This window comes from Procambarus clarkii, chromosome 82 (genome assembly GCF_040958095.1).
Source record: "Procambarus clarkii isolate CNS0578487 chromosome 82, FALCON_Pclarkii_2.0, whole genome shotgun sequence".
Classification (NCBI taxonomy): Eukaryota; Metazoa; Arthropoda; class Malacostraca; order Decapoda; family Cambaridae; genus Procambarus; species Procambarus clarkii.
The window spans coordinates 220,510-240,031 of NC_091231.1; the positions used below are offsets into that span (position 1 = coordinate 220,510).

At 44.7% G+C, this 19,522-nt stretch overlaps 1 protein-coding gene across 2 annotated transcripts; it reads right to left on the bottom strand.

Annotated features, from left to right (window-relative positions):
* Positions 1-2,092: 2,092 nt before the first annotated feature.
* Positions 2,093-19,076, bottom strand: LOC123764271 (ATPase family gene 2 protein homolog A). 2 transcript variants are annotated; one of them, XM_045751833.2, is made up of 11 exons: positions 18,922-19,076; positions 17,628-17,760; positions 15,939-16,118; positions 15,152-15,785; positions 14,329-14,453; positions 13,047-13,188; positions 12,542-12,743; positions 11,939-12,214; positions 4,613-4,810; positions 2,815-2,979; positions 2,093-2,397 (listed from the first exon to the last, which is right to left on the bottom strand). In XM_045751833.2, the coding sequence occupies exons 2-11, from the start codon at positions 17,725-17,727 to the stop codon at positions 2,212-2,214; spliced, it is 2,208 nt and encodes a 735-aa protein (XP_045607789.1). In that variant the 5' UTR covers positions 17,728-17,760; positions 18,922-19,076; the 3' UTR covers positions 2,093-2,211. The 2 variants fall into 2 exon arrangements, with proteins under 2 accessions (XP_045607789.1, XP_045607787.1); XM_045751831.2 differs by having other exon boundaries at positions 17,628-17,827; positions 18,922-19,074.
* Between the last annotated feature and the right edge of the window lie 446 nt (positions 19,077-19,522).

Genomic DNA, 19,522 nt, shown 5'->3' on the forward strand with positions numbered 1-19,522 from the left:
GAATTTTCTCAAATATAAATTAATATTATAATATATTAGCATATTGTACATATATAGGCATAGGTTAGGTTAGGTATTTAGGTTCTGTTGGCGATTATTTGTATTTGTAGTACGTGGGTGAACCATTTATAGCGTTGTGATTCGAACAAAATTCGTCAGTGAAACACTTGTTCCGGATATGTTCGAACGTCAGCAGTTGAGAGTCGTGTGTAAACCGCTTTTCATTCATAAACAGGGGGTTTGGCGGGTGCATGGAATCACTTTTGGATCTTTGTTTGGAGGACGGGCTGGGTTATTATACTCCATTGTGGAGGCGTTTGCGACAACTGCATCTTGTGCTAAGATTAGCTTTCACTATTATTCTTCCTTATGGAAGCGTTTGTGACAAAGCTGCAGATTGTCACTTTCACCAGGATGCAGCCCCTCAACTGCTGACTAACTCCCGGGTACCTATCTACTGCTAGGTAAACAGAGGCATTATGTGAAAAGAAACGTGCCCAAGCATTTGTCACACACAGGATTCCTGATTGAAAGTCGAGAATGCATCCCCGAGACCCTTGTGTAGGTAGCAGGGGCAAGGATTCCAGTTCACATTGTAACGAGTTAATGGTTTGATAATATATGATATTCAGTGCTGGGACAGATAAGTCACTCAGTGCTGGGACAGATAGTCATTCAGTGCTGGGACAGATAGTCATTCAGTGCTGGGACAGGTGACCATTCAGTGCTGGGACAGATAAGTCACTCAGTGCTGGGACAGGTAGTCATTCAGTGCTGGGACAGGTAGTCATTCAGTGCTGGGACAGGTGACCATTCAGTGCTGGGACAGGTAGTCATTCAGTGCTGGGACAGGTGACCATTCAGTGCTGGGACAGGTGACCATTCAGTGCTGGGACAGGTGACCATTCAGTGCTGGGACAGGTAGTCATTCAGTGCTGGGACAGGTAACCATTCAGTGCTGGGACAGGTAACCATTCAGTGCTGGGACAGATAGTCACTCAGTGCTGGGACAGGTAACCATTCAGTGCTGGGACAGATAGTCACTCAGTGCTGGGACAGGTAACCATTCAGTGCTGGGACAGATAGTCACTCAGTGCTGGGACAGGTGACCATTCAGTGCTGGGACAGGTAACCATTCAGTGCTGGGACAGATAGTCACTCAGTGCTGGGACAGGTGACCATTCAGTGCTGAGACAGGTGACCATTCAGTGCTGGGACAGGTGACCATTCAGTGCTGGGACAGGTAGTCACTCAGTGCTGGGACAGGTAACCATTCAGTGCTGGGACAGGTAACCATTCAGTGCTGGGACAGTTAACCATTCAGTGCTGGGACAGTTAACCATTCAGTGCTGGGACAGGTAACCATTCAGTGCTGGGACAGGTGACCATTCAGTGCTGGGACAGGTAGTCACTCAGTGCTGGGACAGGTAGTCACTCAGTGCTGGGACAGGTAACCATTCAGTGCTGGGACAGGTGACCATTCAGTGCTGGGACAGGTAGTCACTCAGTGCTGGGACAGTTAACCATTCAGTGCTGGGACAGGTAACCATTCAGTGCTGGGACAGGTAACCATTCAGTGCTGGGACAGGTAACCATTCACTGCTGGGACAGGTGACCATTCAGTGCTGGGACAGGTAACCATTCACTGCTGGGACAGGTGACCATTCAGTGCTGGGACAGGTAACCATTCAGTGCTGGGACAGGTAACCATTCAGTGCTGGGACAGGTAACCATTCAGTGCTGGGACAGGTGACCATTCAGTGCTGGGACAGGTAGTCACTCAGTGCTGGGACAGGTAACCATTCAGTGCTGGGACAGGTAACCATTCAGTGCTGGGACAGGTAACCATTCAGTGCTGGGACAGGTAACCATTCAGTGCTGGGACAGGTAACCATTCAGTGCTGGGACAGGTAACCATTCAGTGCTGGGACAGGTGACCATTCAGTGCTGGGACAGGTAACCATTCACTGCTGGGACAGGTGACCATTCAGTGCTGGGACAGGTAACCATTCACTGCTGGGACAGGTGACCATTCAGTGCTGGGACAGGTGACCATTCAGTGCTGGGACAGGTAACCATTCAATTCAACTACTTAACGGCATTCATTTTATTTCCAATAACTTAAAGACTATAATTTTAATAAAACATTACAAATAACATTTACCACCCTTTAAAGATAAATATATTAAGCTAATTTGAACATTGTCTCCTTCAGGAACAATAAATGTGTGCAAAATGTCTATGCTTTTGAAGAAGTTTTCGAGATGTGTTTGGTGCGACCACCTCCAGTGCTTCGTCAAGGGCAACACTCCCAATGGAAATGAGCTCTGGCCTAGTCACTTCCATTTCGTTTTCCTCTCTACATTGCATCTTCATCTCCTCACACAACTGAAGAATCTATAAATACAGTACAATTAATACTTGCCTAGCTGTACTCGGGTAGTATTTGCGGGGAACAAGTTACGGCTCTTGGATCCCGCATAGATTATTGTATTAACATGCGTGTATATGCAGATATTAAGTCACGATAACGTGGCTAATAAATACCCAACGCCAACACGTGAGAATGAAAGTGAAGACATTTCCATCTGTCCTGGACCCTTATCAAGTCTAAAATGGAGTAATATTTCTTTTCACTTGCACATCATCTCACCTCACTCCTTTTCTTGCCAAAATAATGGTTCCCCCTCTTTCCTTTCTTATTTTTAACTTAAGGGTCAAAGATGAACTAAAATATTGTCACTATATTTGTGGGAATTGGGTTATGCATGCATCAATAGTTTTATATATAAAGTAAATGTTTAATCAAATTACCTCGGTAACTGTGAAGGATGATGTTTGGTTGACTAGGACATCAAGTGATACACCATTTAAAAATGTGCAAGGAAGCAAGTATTTGCTAAGTAAAATACGTCTATCTTCAGGTTCTGGTAAGTCGACAAAGTAGTATTCATGGAAGCGACCCGGCCGAATCACATCCTGAAATGCAATACCTGTACTGTACAACCATTCCGAAAATGTACTGGGAATAATTTCATATAGTTGGTTAATACTTATTTAAAGGCTCTTGTACAATTATTATAATAAAAGAACAATTATTCATAATACCGAGTACTTATCTTTTTACAAATGTATTGACTCCAAAAATTCACATTTTGGACTCAATTTACACAAAAATTGCTTTGAAAAAAAAAGTTTGTTTCAATCTACCACCCATAGAGCAGTATAATGAGGAAAGTAACCTGTACACCTCCTATTTATAATTTTATCCTATTGCTACACTTAAATTGCAGTAAACACTGGCACTATTTTTTCCAAACCCCCATTGGCCCCTGGTTCGCCCTCATACTAGCCTTAGTCCACCCTCACACTGACCTTGGTCCACCCTCACACTGACCTTGGTCCTCCCCCATGCTGACCTTGGTCAGCCCTCACGCTGACCTTGGTCGTCCCTCACGCTGACCTTGGTCCGCCCTCACGCTGACCTTGGTCCTCCCCCATGCTGACCTTGGTCTGCCCTCACACTGACCTTGGTCCTCCCCCATGCTGACCTTGGTCCGCGCCCACACTGACCTTGGTCCACTGTACTTGAGGCAAGTGCTTTTAGTTGTAGTTTATTTTCCTTTACACGAGCCTTCCTGTTTTTATCTCTTACAGTGGTACCTCGGAATGCGAGTGTCCCTGTATGCGAGTTTTTCGGAAGACGAGCAGGATTTACTCCAAAAATATGTCTCGGAAGGCGAGGGTTACCTCGGGACGCGAGTTTGTTGATACGTGTACAGGCCGACTGGCGAGTGGTGGCATGGCGATCGCGCCTCAGTTTACCAGTGTCTCGTGTCCAGTGACTATCCCACCTGAATTCTTCACAAGGATTTACAGTTTTTTATCGGTTTTTTGGCCATTTGAGCATAAAAGTTGTCATTATATATCTTGCCATGGGTCTCAAGAAAGCCATTGGTAAGGTTCAACCTAAGAAAATAGCTGTGAGTAGAGGCAGTAGAGGATGTCCCTTCTTGATTTAGAAAATGTGTTTAGTATGGGAAGAACTGCAAAGTTTTGTTGAAAAACTCACCCAGATAAAGCTGTAGCAGGCTGTTGCATTGACCTTTTAAATGATAATGTGATGTCTTACTACAGACAAGTGTTAAAATGTAGGGAAAAACAAGTGTCATTAGACAAATTCTTAGTAAAACAAGCAAGTCCTAGTGGTATGCAGGCAAAATGTGCCAGAGTGTGCATACCAGTGAAGTCCTCACTGCCTGATGTGATAATGGAAGGGGACTCCCCTTCCAAACAGTAACTCCTCTCTTCCTCCCACCTCCTCACCATCTTCCATACGCCTACAGCATTCAACAGCAAGGTAAGTAATAACTTGAACATAGTTTTGTAGGTTTATTTAGATGAATTAGGTATAAAAATTTAGTTTGATGTGGGGTTTTTGGGGTAGTCAGGAACGGATTAATTCATTTCCCTTTATTTCTTATGGGGAAATTAGCTTCGGAATGCGAGTTTTCGGAATACGAGGCGTCTCCAGGAACCAATTAAACTCTTAAACTGAGGTATGCCTGTACTTGTAACGATATTATATTTAATAATATACAAATGAGTTTACCTTGTTTAGGAGATCAGGACGGTTGGTTTCTGCAAAAATAAAGATGCCATCATTTCGTACAATGCCATCCAGCTGAACCTTAAGATGATTTATAATGCGACCCTCTACATCAGTTCCCCCATCCTCTCCAGGATTCTTTCTTCCAGCTAGACCATCAAAATTTTCAAAGTGTATGATGCAAGGAGAAGAATCATTTGCCTGACAAAGAAAAAACCAGCGTTGAATGTAATGAAACGCCATTTTCTGGGTGAGCCCCGGAGGCTCCCTGGAGCTTATCGGGCTAATGTATGTTATGTTAGACCGGGACATTAGCTAAGGAGTTCAGACCTACCAGGGACCAGCGCCAGAACCTGGCCCCTTCAGAGAGGTTTCAGGGAGCAATGGCCCTGGAAAACCCCATATGGTTGGGGGTTTTCCTTATCTGCCATCGACCGGGGTTAGGCACCCAGAAAGGTAGGCGTAACAAAACAAACCCCACATGGTAAGAAACTACAACAAAAACCGAACAGAGGTAGAAAACTCCCTACAATCCCAAGGAAACAAGCAAACAAGCAAACATCACACTTTACTGCCGCGCCGATCGTTCGCGCAGCCCTCCCCACCCCGGGAGGGGGAGGGGGGAGCCCCGGACCTACCGCGCCGGCTGCCAAGCTCCAGTTCGGAAGCCAAGCTTCAACCAACGCGAAAAAACCGCCGACCGGTGGGAGGGAGGGTTGCCAGGGAGCCTCCGGGGCTCACCCAGAAAATGGCGTTTCATTACATTCAACGCTGGTTTTCTGTGGGGAGCCCCTACGGCTCCCTGGAGCTTCATACCCAAAGAGAAGGAAAAGAAAGGGCTAACCCGGGAGGCGGCCGCCACAAACACTGCAACGCAAAGCCAAGACAACCGGTCGCAAACCTGCGACCCAAGGCAACAAGAACGCCCAAGAACAGACGCACATATGGATGGGCGGCCAAAAACCTGTGCGACCCACAATTCCCTGCGCCCGAAATGAGCCCGAGACGTCACCAACACAGCAGCAATTGCTGCAAACGTCTGAACAGCACGGGCGCAAAGACAGACCGCAGGAAGAAGGAAAACACTGCGGACGACCCGGGAGACCCGAGCCCTGAAAACAGGGAACGAAGGAACCGGATCAACCACAGCGCATCCCCAGGCACGGTACGCCGGCAACAGCAAAAAGCACAACTGGACAACACAGGACGCACCCCCCGGCCAAACCAAACAAGAACCAATACCCCAAGAACCCCTCCGGAAAGCAGCCGTCTCGACCGTCGCCAGGACAGAGAAAGGCTGCACACCAATAAAGCTACCACCAGTACCAAAGAGGAGGAAACTGAAACCGAAGGGGCTACCACAAACTGAGGGGAAGAGAAGAAGGCACCCTGAACAAGGACCAGGATGTCGCAGGCGACTCATGAGCAGGCCGGAGGGGAAACAAAACGAGAAAACGTAATAAACGTCATACAGTCTCCAAGACGAAGCTCGCAGGTGGGACACCGTCAACAAAGCCACCTGAACACCATAGAGATGGCGATACCTGTGTCAAAATACCAGACGCGAAGAGCCAAAGAGAAGGCCGAACCAGTCACGGACAGGACCGATTCGGCCTGCTGAAAGAGGCGAAGCCTCAGGAAAAACGCCCCGGGTACGGACACCTATCAAGCAGCGTCTGAAAAGAAGGCCGGGCCGGCCACCGTGGAACCATAAGGACTGTTCTCGTGGGAATGGGCTGCAACCGAGCCAGAACCCGAAGCAACAGCTGGACCGGGAGAAGAGGTACAGGTACCCCCCACCTCGACCAGGCCTGCCGAAAGCCTCCACCGTGAAGTCCTCGCAGGTGGGAAGGGCGCCACAAAACGGGCGACGCCTAGACCACGCCGACCCGAAGACGTCCATGGCCAGGAGTCCATAAGCCCAACAGAGCCAACAAAACGAATCGGCGACGACTGGCCAACCCACTAAGAGGAATGAACCGAGACAGCCGTCCACCAGGACGCAGGACACACCCCGGACACGAACCACACGGTTAACCAAACCCCCTGTGGTTCCGGCAAGAACCACCAGAGAACAGTCCAAACAGAGCTGAATGGTAGAGTACCTAGTGACCCAAACCCTCCGAAGCGCAAACCAGACAGCCATGAACACCTGAACCGGGCTGTGAGCCCGACGGACAGACAGACTCCATCAACCTCGGCCGACCTGGTGAGCACTGGTCACAAAGCCCCAGCCGAGAGACGACCCGTCCGTGAACACATCGAGCGAAGGCTCGGGGAGCTGCCAAGGCACGGAACCCCGAAAACCCCAAAGAGGAAGCTGGTGACGCAGCACCAACACCAGATCCCCAGAGGAACCCAAGGAATGCAAGAGGCGGAAGTGGAGTCTCCGTAGGAACCAACCGACGCCGGAGCCAAACCCGACTCCGCGGGCAGACAAGCACGCCGAAGTGCAAACCCCCGCACAACCGCCCAAGCAACCTCTGAGCAACCCGGGACCCCCCCTGAACAGCCAAAGGCGGGACCACAGCCACAGTAACACTTCTGGAGGGAAGACAATGAGGGGCCCAAGAGCCTGAAACAAGGCCCAGGTCCGAACCCGGGACGGAAACAGAAGGTAAAACCTTCAGATCACCAGGAAACCAAACCCAGCGATCTGGAAAGAACCATCCCCTGGCGAGCAGACAAGCGGACTGACTGGGAGCCCACTCCAGCCAGTCGTCGAGGTAGGCCAGACACCGAATCTCAGACGCAGACAGGGCACGAAGATCCGGTAAAGATGCAAAGAGTATACAAAGTGCCCTTCACAAAATAGGGAATGCAATAAAAACAGCAAACCTGAAGCCCCTCCACCAAAGCATTGTATGACAATCATAATAAGACATTATGACAGATGACAATCATTATATGACAATATGACAATTATAATCAAAGCATTATATGACAAAGAGTGCTGGGAAGACGGGACACCACGAGAGGAGCTCTCATCCTGTAACTACACTTAGGTAAGTACACACAGGTAATTACCAACCATGCTAGCCCCAGAAAAACTGGAGAGGAACGTGCCAAGAAGTGACCTGGAGGTCCAGGTCCACCATCCATGCACCCGGCCCTAACAGAATCCGAACAGGAGACAACAGTCCTCCGAGCAGGGCAGAGGATCCAGGGCGCAGACGGAAGTAGTCCAGAAGAACTGCAGACTGGAAAAGCTCATGACTGCAAAGAGCAGACGGGAAAAGCTCATGACTGCAAAGAGCAGACGGGAAGCCCAGAAGGATGGGGCGGATCGACCACGCCCCACGCACCCACGAAGAGGAAACGACGAAGCGCAGGGAAGAAGCCCACCCCGCCAGCTCTGAACCCCCCCCCAAGGGGGAGAAGCTGTCCTCCGACGCCAGCAGAGGCCGGAAGACAACCCAAAGCGCCCACCAACAGCGGGACCAAGCGAGAGGCAAGAGAGCAAGCTGCTCCCCCAGCGCCCAGTCAACAGAGAAGGGAACAGAACCCCTTCAGAAAGAAAAAGTACACTACCGAAGTCATGAGGAGAGACCACGGGAATGAAACCACACTTCGCTGGAAGAGGAAGTGAGGGGAGACCTGATCACCACAAACAAGATACCCAAGGGAATCGACAGGGTTGAGAAGGACAGGCTATGTAACACAAGGGGCACACGCACTAGGGGACACAGGTGGAAACTGAGTACCCAAAAGAGCCACAGATAGAATTAATTTTTTTTTTTTTTTTTTTTTTTGAGTGTCAGAATGGGAACGGGAAAGCACTAAGAAGTAATGTGGCGACTCCTCACACAAGTAACGAGGCTGACCCCCATACAATGTCACATGTAGACATGACAGCCCAAGAGGCACAGGAGCCGATACACCTGTTGACGGACGGTTGAGAGGCAGGACCAAGGAGCCAGAGCTCAACCCCCACAAGCACAACTAGGTGAGGACATATATCGTAAAAGCACAAGCCGCCGACTAGTGGCAAAGAGCACTACGCCGGCCAGGCAAAGAAGGCACAAAACTGCATCAAAAGGCCCACCTCGACAGCAAAACCACAAAGTCCCAGCACAACCACAACATGTGCCAAGACCCAAAAAGCTCAGTCTGCAAGCCAGGAAGACCCCGGAACCCCAAAAGGCAGAACCGGGTCACACGAGGAAACAAAGTCCCCTGAACCCACAAAAGGGGGCCCAAGAGGAAGAAACCTCCAGAACGAAACCAAGGAACCCAAAGGAACCCAGAATCGAACCAGGGGGAGCCGAAACCACCACATTTGCCGGCGGAGAACACCACTAAAAGGCAAAGCACAGACCCCAGCAGAACGCCCTGGGAAAATGGTCCCAACAGACCGAAAACCGAGGGGCAAGGTGTGGGAGCAAGCATACCAGCCAGGGGCACTGAGCCGAAACCCAGAGGCTCAGACCCAAAATCAACACCCAAACGTTCCCAGAGGAACAGGCAACGGCAAGAAAACACCAGAAAAACAAAGAAACGACAACAGGAGAACAAAAACCCTGCAAATTTTTTGAAAACTCACCAGAGACGCTCGCTCGCACACCCAGACGCATGTAAACAAACCGCAACGCCGCCCTGGTGGCCACGCCGGGAAACCGGCAGACGAAAATGGCCGCCAGCAGGGGCCTGTGACTGATGCTTAATACACAAAAACACGCCAGCAAATGTGGGAAGCTAGCAGACTGGAAGGGCGAAAAACGACGCCCAACAGCAGAAAAACCCCTGAAGGGGCAAAACCGCCCCAGAACTGCTAGCAGGCAACCCCCACAGCCCCGGGAACCAACAACAGAGGCCCCGGGGCAGAGCCGGCCTCCAAGCCCTCCGCCCTTAAAGAAAAGCAAGAGCCCATGGGAAAGGCAACAAGAAAGGGCCGCTGGTAAGACCCAGAAGCCTTGGCAGGAGGCACAGGCTCAAACCTCCGTCCCCAACCCGAACGGGGCATCCCCCGAAAACCGCCCGAGTCTCTGCCGCAACTGAACCCCGCCCCGACCCCGAAACCCGCAGACGGCCCGGAGCCGGGAACATGGAGAGAAAGGGGTGAGCAGCACCTAACCAAACGGGGCGGCCACGGGGCATTCGAGTGGGAAACCAACCTAGCATGTTGCAGCAACCTAACCTAGCTTGCAACACGGATGCCGCCTGTACTCTGAACAGTAATAACATCAGGAGAGTACTGGAGAACAAGCAGAGAATCACTCGCAAGACTCCAGGTCAAGGTGTCAGTGACCCAACAGGCAGCATGACGGAGGTAAAAATGGCGACTGTCACCCGGAGACAAGGGAACAGCAACCAACGATCCCGTTCAAGACGGGTTGGAACCCGGAAGACACATTCAATGGTCCCCCGAGCCCAGACAGGGGTTTCCAGGGCCCGTAGGGTAACAACTACGGGAAGCCCGGGCAAGGTGTTGCTAACCGGTGAAGAAACCCAAACATAACAAGAGGGTAGATTATAGCACTGAAAACCCCTGAGACGTGTACAAGCACGGGGGCCTAGCAGAGGGCCGCCAAACACTACCAGTGGAACTATAACCACCTTAGGCAGACCCCCACCAGGCAAGAAAATGAAAAACAAAAGAAAAACCCCGCAAAAGTACACCGTCTCCAGAGGCAACAGAAACCGGCCGCCGCTTAGGTGGCAGGCTGCGCAACACCTTGACGCCCTAACCAGCACAATACCAATCCCTACCCAGGGCCAAACAAGGGTCCCAAGCCCCAGCTGGCCCCAAGGGCGAGGCAAATGCCGAGCAGCAAGAACCTCTACGGGAATGGTTCCCAAACGCCCCAGGGAAGATAACCCTGTTACGCAAGGGCAGTACTCACAGGGCGCTTAGGGAAGTCAGCCACTAAGCACATGCAGCCCCGGCACTGATGAAGTACTCCTGGCCACCGCACACCACAACACACGGCAGTGAACGCCACACAAGGCAAACACCGCCTAGGAAACTGAGGCCAGAGAAGCGTCAATCCCGGTTGACATTAGCGAACGAACTGGAGCTTGGCAGCCGGCGCGGTAGGTCCGGGGCTCCCCCCTCCCCCTCCCGGGGTGGGGAGGGCTGCGCGGACGATCGGCGCGGCAGTAAAGTGTGATGTTTGCTTGTTTGCTTGTTTCCTTGGGATTGTAGGGAGTTTTCTACCTCCGTTCGGTTTTTGTTGTAGTTTCTTACCATGTGGGGTTTGTTTTGTTACGCCTACCTTTCTGGGTGCCTAACCCCGGTCGATGGCAGATAAGGAAAACCCCCAACCATATGGGGTTTTCCAGGGCCATTGCTCCCTGAAACCTCTCTGAAGGGGCCAGGTTCTGGCGCTGGTCCCTGGTAGGTCTGAACTCCTTAGCTAATGTCCCGGTCTAACATAACATACATTAGCCCGATAAGCTCCAGGGAGCCGTAGGGGCTCCCCACAGAAATAATGTCAAAACATACAATCAGAATCAGGTGAAGAGGACATGGTTAGGCAAAATGGTTGCATTTTCCAAATAGCAGCAAATTGAGAGAACAGGTTGGAATGTGGCAATAACGTTAATTCTCAGTAAAATTAAATGTCCATGAATTTTACCTGATACATGGACAAAGGCATTGTTGTGGAGATGGTAGAGGTAAAGAATATTGCAGGAATTATAGATGGATTAGTTTACTTAATACCTCAGGAAAAGTTTATGGAAGGGTGCAAAATGAAAGAATAAGAGAGAACAGAAAGCAGAATAGGTGAAGAAAGGGATGGGTTTAGAACATGGAAAAGTCTGTACAGATAAGAGTTTTAGAATGAGAATTGTGGTAAAGTTTCAAGCAAATAGGTGAAACTGTATGCTGCCTTTACGGATTTAGAAGCAGCGTATAACCGAATTGATCATGAAGCATTGTGGGAGATTTTAAAGATCTATGGAATGGGAGGGAGCTTACTAACAGCATTAAAGTCCTTTTATATGATGAAAAGAGCATGTTTGAGAGGCTTGATGATGGTGCAAAAGGTATAGAACATTCTAGAATGGTATACTGACAACAATTCTTGGAGGTATTGCTTTTATGGAGTGACTTTACCTGGGAAACATGGTATCACAAAATATAGAAAAATTATGCCTAAATGTAAACAAGTTAAGCAAGATGTTAATACAACATAACATACTGGATTATACAATGATACAGTGTAATTAGTATAAAGTTAAAATACAATCCAAATAAACAAAACAGAAAAATTTATAAAACAATGGAAAAATGAGAATGAGACTACAAAAATGTTTTGCAATTTTCATATTTAATAGATCATAATGTATCAAGAATGACAAGTTTAAAGCAATATTAAATGTTACCTGCATGAATATTTTTTCTAGATTTTGTTCAGATTCCCCAAAATATTTGCCAAGAACAGTGGATCTTTTGACAGGAATGACATGCAGATGAAACTTGGCAGCCATGGCCATGATGATGGAAGACTTCCCACAACCCGGTGGCCCAAATAACAAAAATCTTGATGGTGAAGGAATTCCACACTTCTGGAATACTTGGCCATGTGTCAGGGTTAAACTAATGGCTTCGTGTAGTTGCGATTTAATCACATCATAGCCACAAACGTCCGATAGCTTAACCTGAAATAAACCTGTACGAATTATATATTGTAGATATTTATAGTATTAGAAAGAAACCTGAAATTCATGTAGTATTGCAACACGAAGCCTCATATTTACAAACAAATTATGCAAATAGACCTATAAAATATAAATATAACATCAAATAAAAACTTTACTAGACTAACACACTGTCGTCTTCTGGTATACACGAGACGATTTAATGTGGCCCACTTTTACACACGGAAAAATTTAGACCATTAATTGGCATCACAATCAACCTCCTGCTTCACATGACTGCATGAGGCAATATCACTTAAAGATTGGTTTAATTGTGCAAACTCTCACCTTATACTCAGGTGCTGAGGAATCCCTAAGTGCTGCAGGCTTAATGGCTGCTAGTGATGCTTCTATGTCTCGTTTCGTTAGATTCTTTCCTTCTGCCTGCATGATCGACTCCATCACAACAACCCGTAGATCTCCGCCAGTATACCCATGGGCATTACTAGCTATTGTATCGAGTTCTGATTCCTTTATATCATTGGGTACACTGAAAATCAATATATAAAAAGATGCTTACTTCATGAATTTTTTTGTTGAAGAGCATGTGTTCGGAGGAAATCAGATTAATGATGTTAATTCATAATACTGTACCCAGTACCCAACAAATTACAATTAAGTGGTGAACAAAGAACTTGTCCAATTAATTTCACAAAGCATATTCACACACTTTACAGGTAAGGTAATATTCAGGAGACATCACTAAGCCAGTATGACTTAGCAATATCTCCTAGCACTTGGAAGGACTACAAGGACAGGGAATTTGGATAGGATTTAATGGAAGGAAACACACCTTATAAGTAGCTTCTTTAGGATGTCCATTCTGGCAGCATCACCAGGAGATGATAAAACAATATCATGGGAAAGCCTGCCAGGTCTCCGTAATGCAGCATCAAGAGTCTGTGGTTTAGTTGCTGTGGCAATTACAATTATTCCTGTTGATTAATAATAAACAATAGATCAAACTTGTAAAATCCAAATAAATGGTGGGAGACAGAATGAAATGTGATCTATGACAGTCATTAACTTTGTGTCTATTATCATGCAAGCTTACACAATATTAGTGTTGACATTCCGTGGAAGAACAGGGGCGAACAAACACGTATTTAGGCATTCAAACTCGCTCCCAAGTAAACCTAAGTTGATTTATTTACCCTAGACATTTGTAGTAGGCAAGGCTGCATTATTATATATTTTACAACTCCAAAAGCAAAGGAACCATACCCAGAGGTCAAGGGTCGTAACAATAACGTACCCAGGCGGAACTATATCAGACGAAGAACAGCTGCACAGTAAATTGTCCCCCAAACCAGTGACGATACTACCTCCTACCCAGAGACAAACAGTGGTGCATGAAACACCCCAGCTGATCCCAAGGATGGTCAATCACTGAGGAGTAAAGACCACTGTGGAGGCAGCCCCCAAGTGACTTGTGGAAGGTAACCCAAGCCACAAGGGCATTACTTACAGGGCACATAGGGAAGATAACCCTAGGCGCACACAACCTAAGTATGGTTGAAACTACTACTGGCTCGCACACCACCACTGAGACAGGACCACACCACAAGGCACAGCACTGAGAGGATTCTTCGGAGCCAGAGTCGTACGACCCGCCAGTCACACATCAGCCGAGAACTTAAGGTGTGGATAGCCGGCACGGGGGTCTGGGGCTCCCCCTTCCGCCTCATGGGGAATCGGAAGGATTTCATAACCATTGGGGAAGTTCTGTCCACCAGTTCCGCTATCTGTAGCAATATTTTAACCAGATAGGGTTTGTTTTGGTAAGGTAAAGTAAGGTAAGGTAAGGTAACCTACCTTTCTGGGTGCCTGACCCGGTTGATGGCAGACATAGAATGCTTCCAACCGCACGGGGGTTTCTATAGGCCATTGCGCCTCGTATCTCTCTGAGGGGCTCCAGGTTCTGGCTTGTGGTTCCCTGTAGGCCTAAGAACTTCAATCGCTTTGACTGATGCCAGGGGTCTAATACATTCATATCAGCCTGGATAACTCCGGGGAGCCAAAGGGGCTCCCCCCAGAAAAATCAATAAAATTATCATTAGAATAAAAAGAATTACCATCATTGCTGGCACCAAGACCATCCATAAGGTGAAGTAATGCTGTAACTATTCCAGTATCTCCGCCCTTGTCTCGGGAGCTGCACAGCACATCCAAGTCATCAATGAAGAGAAGACATGGGGCTCTATGAAAAAGAAATCATCTTTAATACTTTGTTCCCACTTTTATGGGGGGAAAATGCATCAGTTCAAAAGGAAACAGGAGGAAGAGAATGGGTGTAGAACAGGGGCTCTGAGCATACAGTATACCCTGCTTAGCAAGAGTACTTGATGTAGAAATGGTGCTGGACATGAGAACTGTACTAATAGTACAGTACATGAGTACTTGGGCATTAGCTTAGCTACTTCCATGTACAAATTTGAAACCAGTCCCTCTAATACAAATCCTAGTGTTTTCTACATAGGATAATATGGTACTATAGTTTGTGTCACTGTCTATGTCCAATATGAGAGTGAGAAAAAGCACAGGAGCAAGCACAGTACCCTGGTGGACTGACTTTTTATCGATGGATTTTGATTTTACTTCAACTCAAGAAAGCAAACAGTGACTGCAAAGAAATACAGCCCATCCATGGTCCAGCAATGCTTAATAGTGACAGCTTGAATTAATGTGCATTTTCACATTTCTAATAAAAATTTAATATTTTAAAATTACTGTGCAGTATTTGAAAATCTTTGTGTTTTTGTTTTTGATCTTTTAACTACCTATCACTGTAAATGTCTATGCTTTCAAGAGTACATGCAAAATATTACATAAAAATGATCAAACAAATAGACTAACAATTCATAGTGTAAATTTTTTTAAATGTCTTAGAAAACTAACCTGTTTAGAGCTTTGGTGAAAAGATGCTTCATTCTTTGTTCAGTCTCTCCTCGAAATTTGCTCTTCACTTCTTCAAGCCTGATACTAATATGTTTATTACCATATTTAGTTTTCAGAGCCTCACCTATCAAACTCTTGCCACACCCAGATGGCCCACTGATCAATATACCTTTCACTGGCTTGACATTGGTTATGGTGGGGGTAAACAACATATGAATTTGATGGTGCAAGCTTTGCAGTTCGTGTTGATATCCACCAATATCTTCAAAGTTAATTTTTTTTATTTCAAATTTTGTGTCTGCACCTGCCACACTTTCTGTAACTATTTGAGTCTGCCAGATACACTGAAATGGTTTCTTCTGACAGCTTGCTGTTTGCAATGCATAGAATTTTACATTTTGAACCTTTAAAATAATTTCTTGGCTTAAGTAATGAAGAAAAATAGTCATACCAGAGCAAATAATCAGACGTTTAATCACAAGTTGTTCCTTTAAGAACTGTGTAAAGGCAGTAGACTCGCTTAATTCTTTGTTGGAGAGAAGACAAAATGAAACTTCCTCTGCATACAGTTTGTGACACTCTGAAGATACTGTAATTTCATCCCCTTCGCACAAATTTTGATCTAAAGAAACACCTGCAAATATAAGTAAAATTACATATACATTTACAGTACTGTACTGATAAAGGAAAAATATCTTATTTTATTATATAAATGTAACTTCATATATTCAAGAATTACTGTGTATAATGACTACAGCATTTAAAAAAAAACTTAATGAAAACTTACTTTCAGCAATAATGGCAATGTTTTCTTTTAACTTCTTATCGAGGACAAGTAAAGCAGGAAAAACGTCAGTCTTGGTTATAAGAGTAACCCACTGACCATTAAAACCTCGATTGGCTGCCACTACTGGCAGCATTGCAATGCTTAGTGAATGAATATTTTGAAGTTTTCTTTGAGTTTTAACTGTAAACACAAACCAAATATTTTGTCAGTACAATAGGCTGACTATATCCTCCAAAATATTTTGCCACACTACTAAGTTAGCACATCCTTTTCTCCCATCAAACTCTTAGAACAATTACCATATACAGTACAGTAGTTACTTTTCATAACTGTCTCAAATACTTCAGCATCCCTTCTCCCTCTAATTATCTCCTAGATACAGTTTTTTAGGACCTTTATTCTGCCCACGGGCCGACAATGCTTCGCTTGAAGTTTTCTATAACAGAGGCTTGTCACTGAGTGGCATTTTCTGCAATATATTCCATCAATGTTGATAGCAAACCTAGTGACATTGTGTTCTTGTCATAACTGATCAAATGCCAACATTTCATGCAGTTTTCACACACATCACATTCTCTGCATAAAAACTCTTAGCCATTTCAAACAGCTTCCATTCAATAAACAGGGCCAGGATTCCATTAAGCATTTTTGCAAATGCTTGCAAACCTGTACATTATTTTCCTTAATATTTAGCAGCATTGTTTACATTTATTAAACAGTTAACAAGCATCAAAACTTCCCAATCATATGTTATTGTTATAGGCAGCCTCCTAGTGCTTCAGAGGTTATAAACTGTTTAATAAATGTAAACAAAGCCACCAAAGATTGAGACAAGATGTACAGGCTTGTAAATAGATGCATAAATGATTATTGAATCCTGGCTCAGGTACTTTAAGTAGGGCATTATATAAAACAATCATTATCTACTGTACTGCAAGTATTGTCTAATTTATTGTTATATACTTTAGTGATATATTTAGTAATTTAGCTATAGCCTTGTATTGTTTAAACTCGGCCCCACTTTCTAGACGAGATATGAATAATATTCTGGTACTATAAAGAAACACTGAACAATATTTACTAGTTTTATGGCTTTGCTAAGTTTACCAAACTTCAAGAAATATAAACTGCCATCCACACTTCCATGGAAATAAACATTACCACAAAGTATTCAAGAAATACTTTAATACAATTTTCAAAGGACTTAAATTTTATTTATTCTTTAGAGGATCTCAACAATGAGACAACTAATGACAGTTCATCTAAACAACTGGCATTTTGATGACATTTGACTTGCATTATCTCCTTGTTCAGAGAAGAAAACACCTTACAAAAGCATGTTCAAAATGATGCAGCATTATACATTTGATTGCATTAACTGCATCACACTGCACAAGTCACTACTTTTCAATTGTATACATTACATTATTTAGCTAAATTTCAGCCAAACTTAATATTTTACAAGATATGTAGCCTAATAATTATTACCTTTCTGCATGAGGATAAATAATGCTTTATAATTTATATAGTATATATATAGGGGGGGACCACCACTGGTGCAATTATAGGGACCCACAGCCTCATAGAAGGGAACACAGAGCATTCAGGGAAAACTATAGTAAATATATACTATATATTTTATCATTGCATATAAGCAATGCAACACATTTTCAAAATGAATGAACTCACCTTGCAATGCTGCAACTGGTGTAAAAACCAGTTTAGCTAATATACAGGATGTAGATCCATTATGGTTCTTCTTTGATTGAATATTATTAAGAGAATCCATTTTAAGAGAGTATTGTTGTTCTTACATCAGGTTCTGGAGATCAGTTCAAAAGTTAGGCTTCTTGAAAATACATTCATGTTTAAATGTTTTAAATAACATTCTGAAATATAAAAAAAAAATTATGATTAAATTCAACAGTAAATATGAAGATTTATCGTTTAGGATAGAACTGCCACCTAAGTAAGTTTGTAATAAAATTTGATATAAAAAATACTATAGAAAAATTTACTTTTATGAAATCCTAAAAGGAATGAATAGAAAGAACATTTAATAAAATTACACCACAATCTGTCTGAGGATGGAATATTTACAAATACAAGACACCACCCAAAATACTGCACTGTATGTAGATAATAGAAGTTATGACATTCACCAAATGATAGGCAAGACTAGTGACAGCGTTCAGCCAGGTAGTTTATCCATCATAATAAAGCATGTGTCACAATAACGTGGCTGAAGATATCATCATCAAACTACATATCAGAAAATGAAGAAACGATGACGTTTCTTCATTTCCTGATGTGTGGTTTGGTCATCACCCATAATAAAAGGCATTTCACCAGTATAAACATGTATATTATGAGACATACCCATATTATTCTCCTTTCAACAGTAATGCTTAATATTCCTATAATAACATACTTTATTTGGTACCCACAGGCCCACAATCCTAGGTGAACAAATAACAACGGCCGCCCATGTGTTGGTAACTTGTATTGTGGGAACCACTGAACATTGCTGTACATATTACTGTGCAAAAAAGCATGATGTGCTCATGTTCTTTGGCGGCGTTTTCACTTTGCTGAATCTTCAGACAAAACCCTCTGTAACCAAATGCTGGTTTCGACCATTCTCTTGTTTTGTGGCTCTTCTCTTGGGAACCACTTACCATTAAAACTGAACACAGTATGCATGACAGCATGATCAATTGAAAACCCTACAAAAACATACTAATGTGTGTTTTGGTAATGTTTTTAATTTATCGAACCGGAAAAGAATCTAAAAACCTGTTAACTACCCTGGGACTTCAGGAGACAAGTGTGTGCCAGTAGCCGTATAGATCTGGGCTATTGAACAGGAATGCCTGACGACGGTATCTAAACCTATAGTAAACACTTCAACATGTCTTCTGGCGAAGTAGCGTGATCGTGGCATTACAAAAAAAATGTTATGCTCAAACCCTAATGAGTGTACCTTATTATATATAAATAAAGGTTGAACCAGGAGTCCTATTCTTCTTCTTCTTCATAGTTTGCATGAAGGGTTTGTCCTCCCGATGACTGCAAGGTCACGAGTGGTCGGGGGCCGAGTGGTCACCTCCAAGGCTCCAACACCTGGGTTGTTATTGTGGCGGCGGTCGCTTGCATCGCGTCAGCCTTTACGTTTTCTTTGGTTTCACTGGAGAGAAACGTCATGCTTATTTATTTATTTATTTATATGCAAGAAGGTACATTGGGTTTGTGAGAATACATAGCATAGTATTTACAATCTTGTAAAGCCACTAGTACGCGCAGCGTTTCGGGCAGGTCCTTAATCTAACAGATAATTTTAAGTAGGTAAATTCTATCAGTTAATAAAGTGATAACAAATACATTACAAGAAAAAATGAGATGAGAGATTAGTATATTAAAGCTCTGATTGATTACATTGACAGCCTCCTTGAACAGTGGTTCATATTCAAAAAACTCCTTAGCCAAACGAACCGTCCACTCCAGCTTTTGATGAAAATTCAGTTGACACTGTAGGGAACAACAGCCTCTTCCTTCTATTAGTCTGCATCTCCCACGTCCTGCTG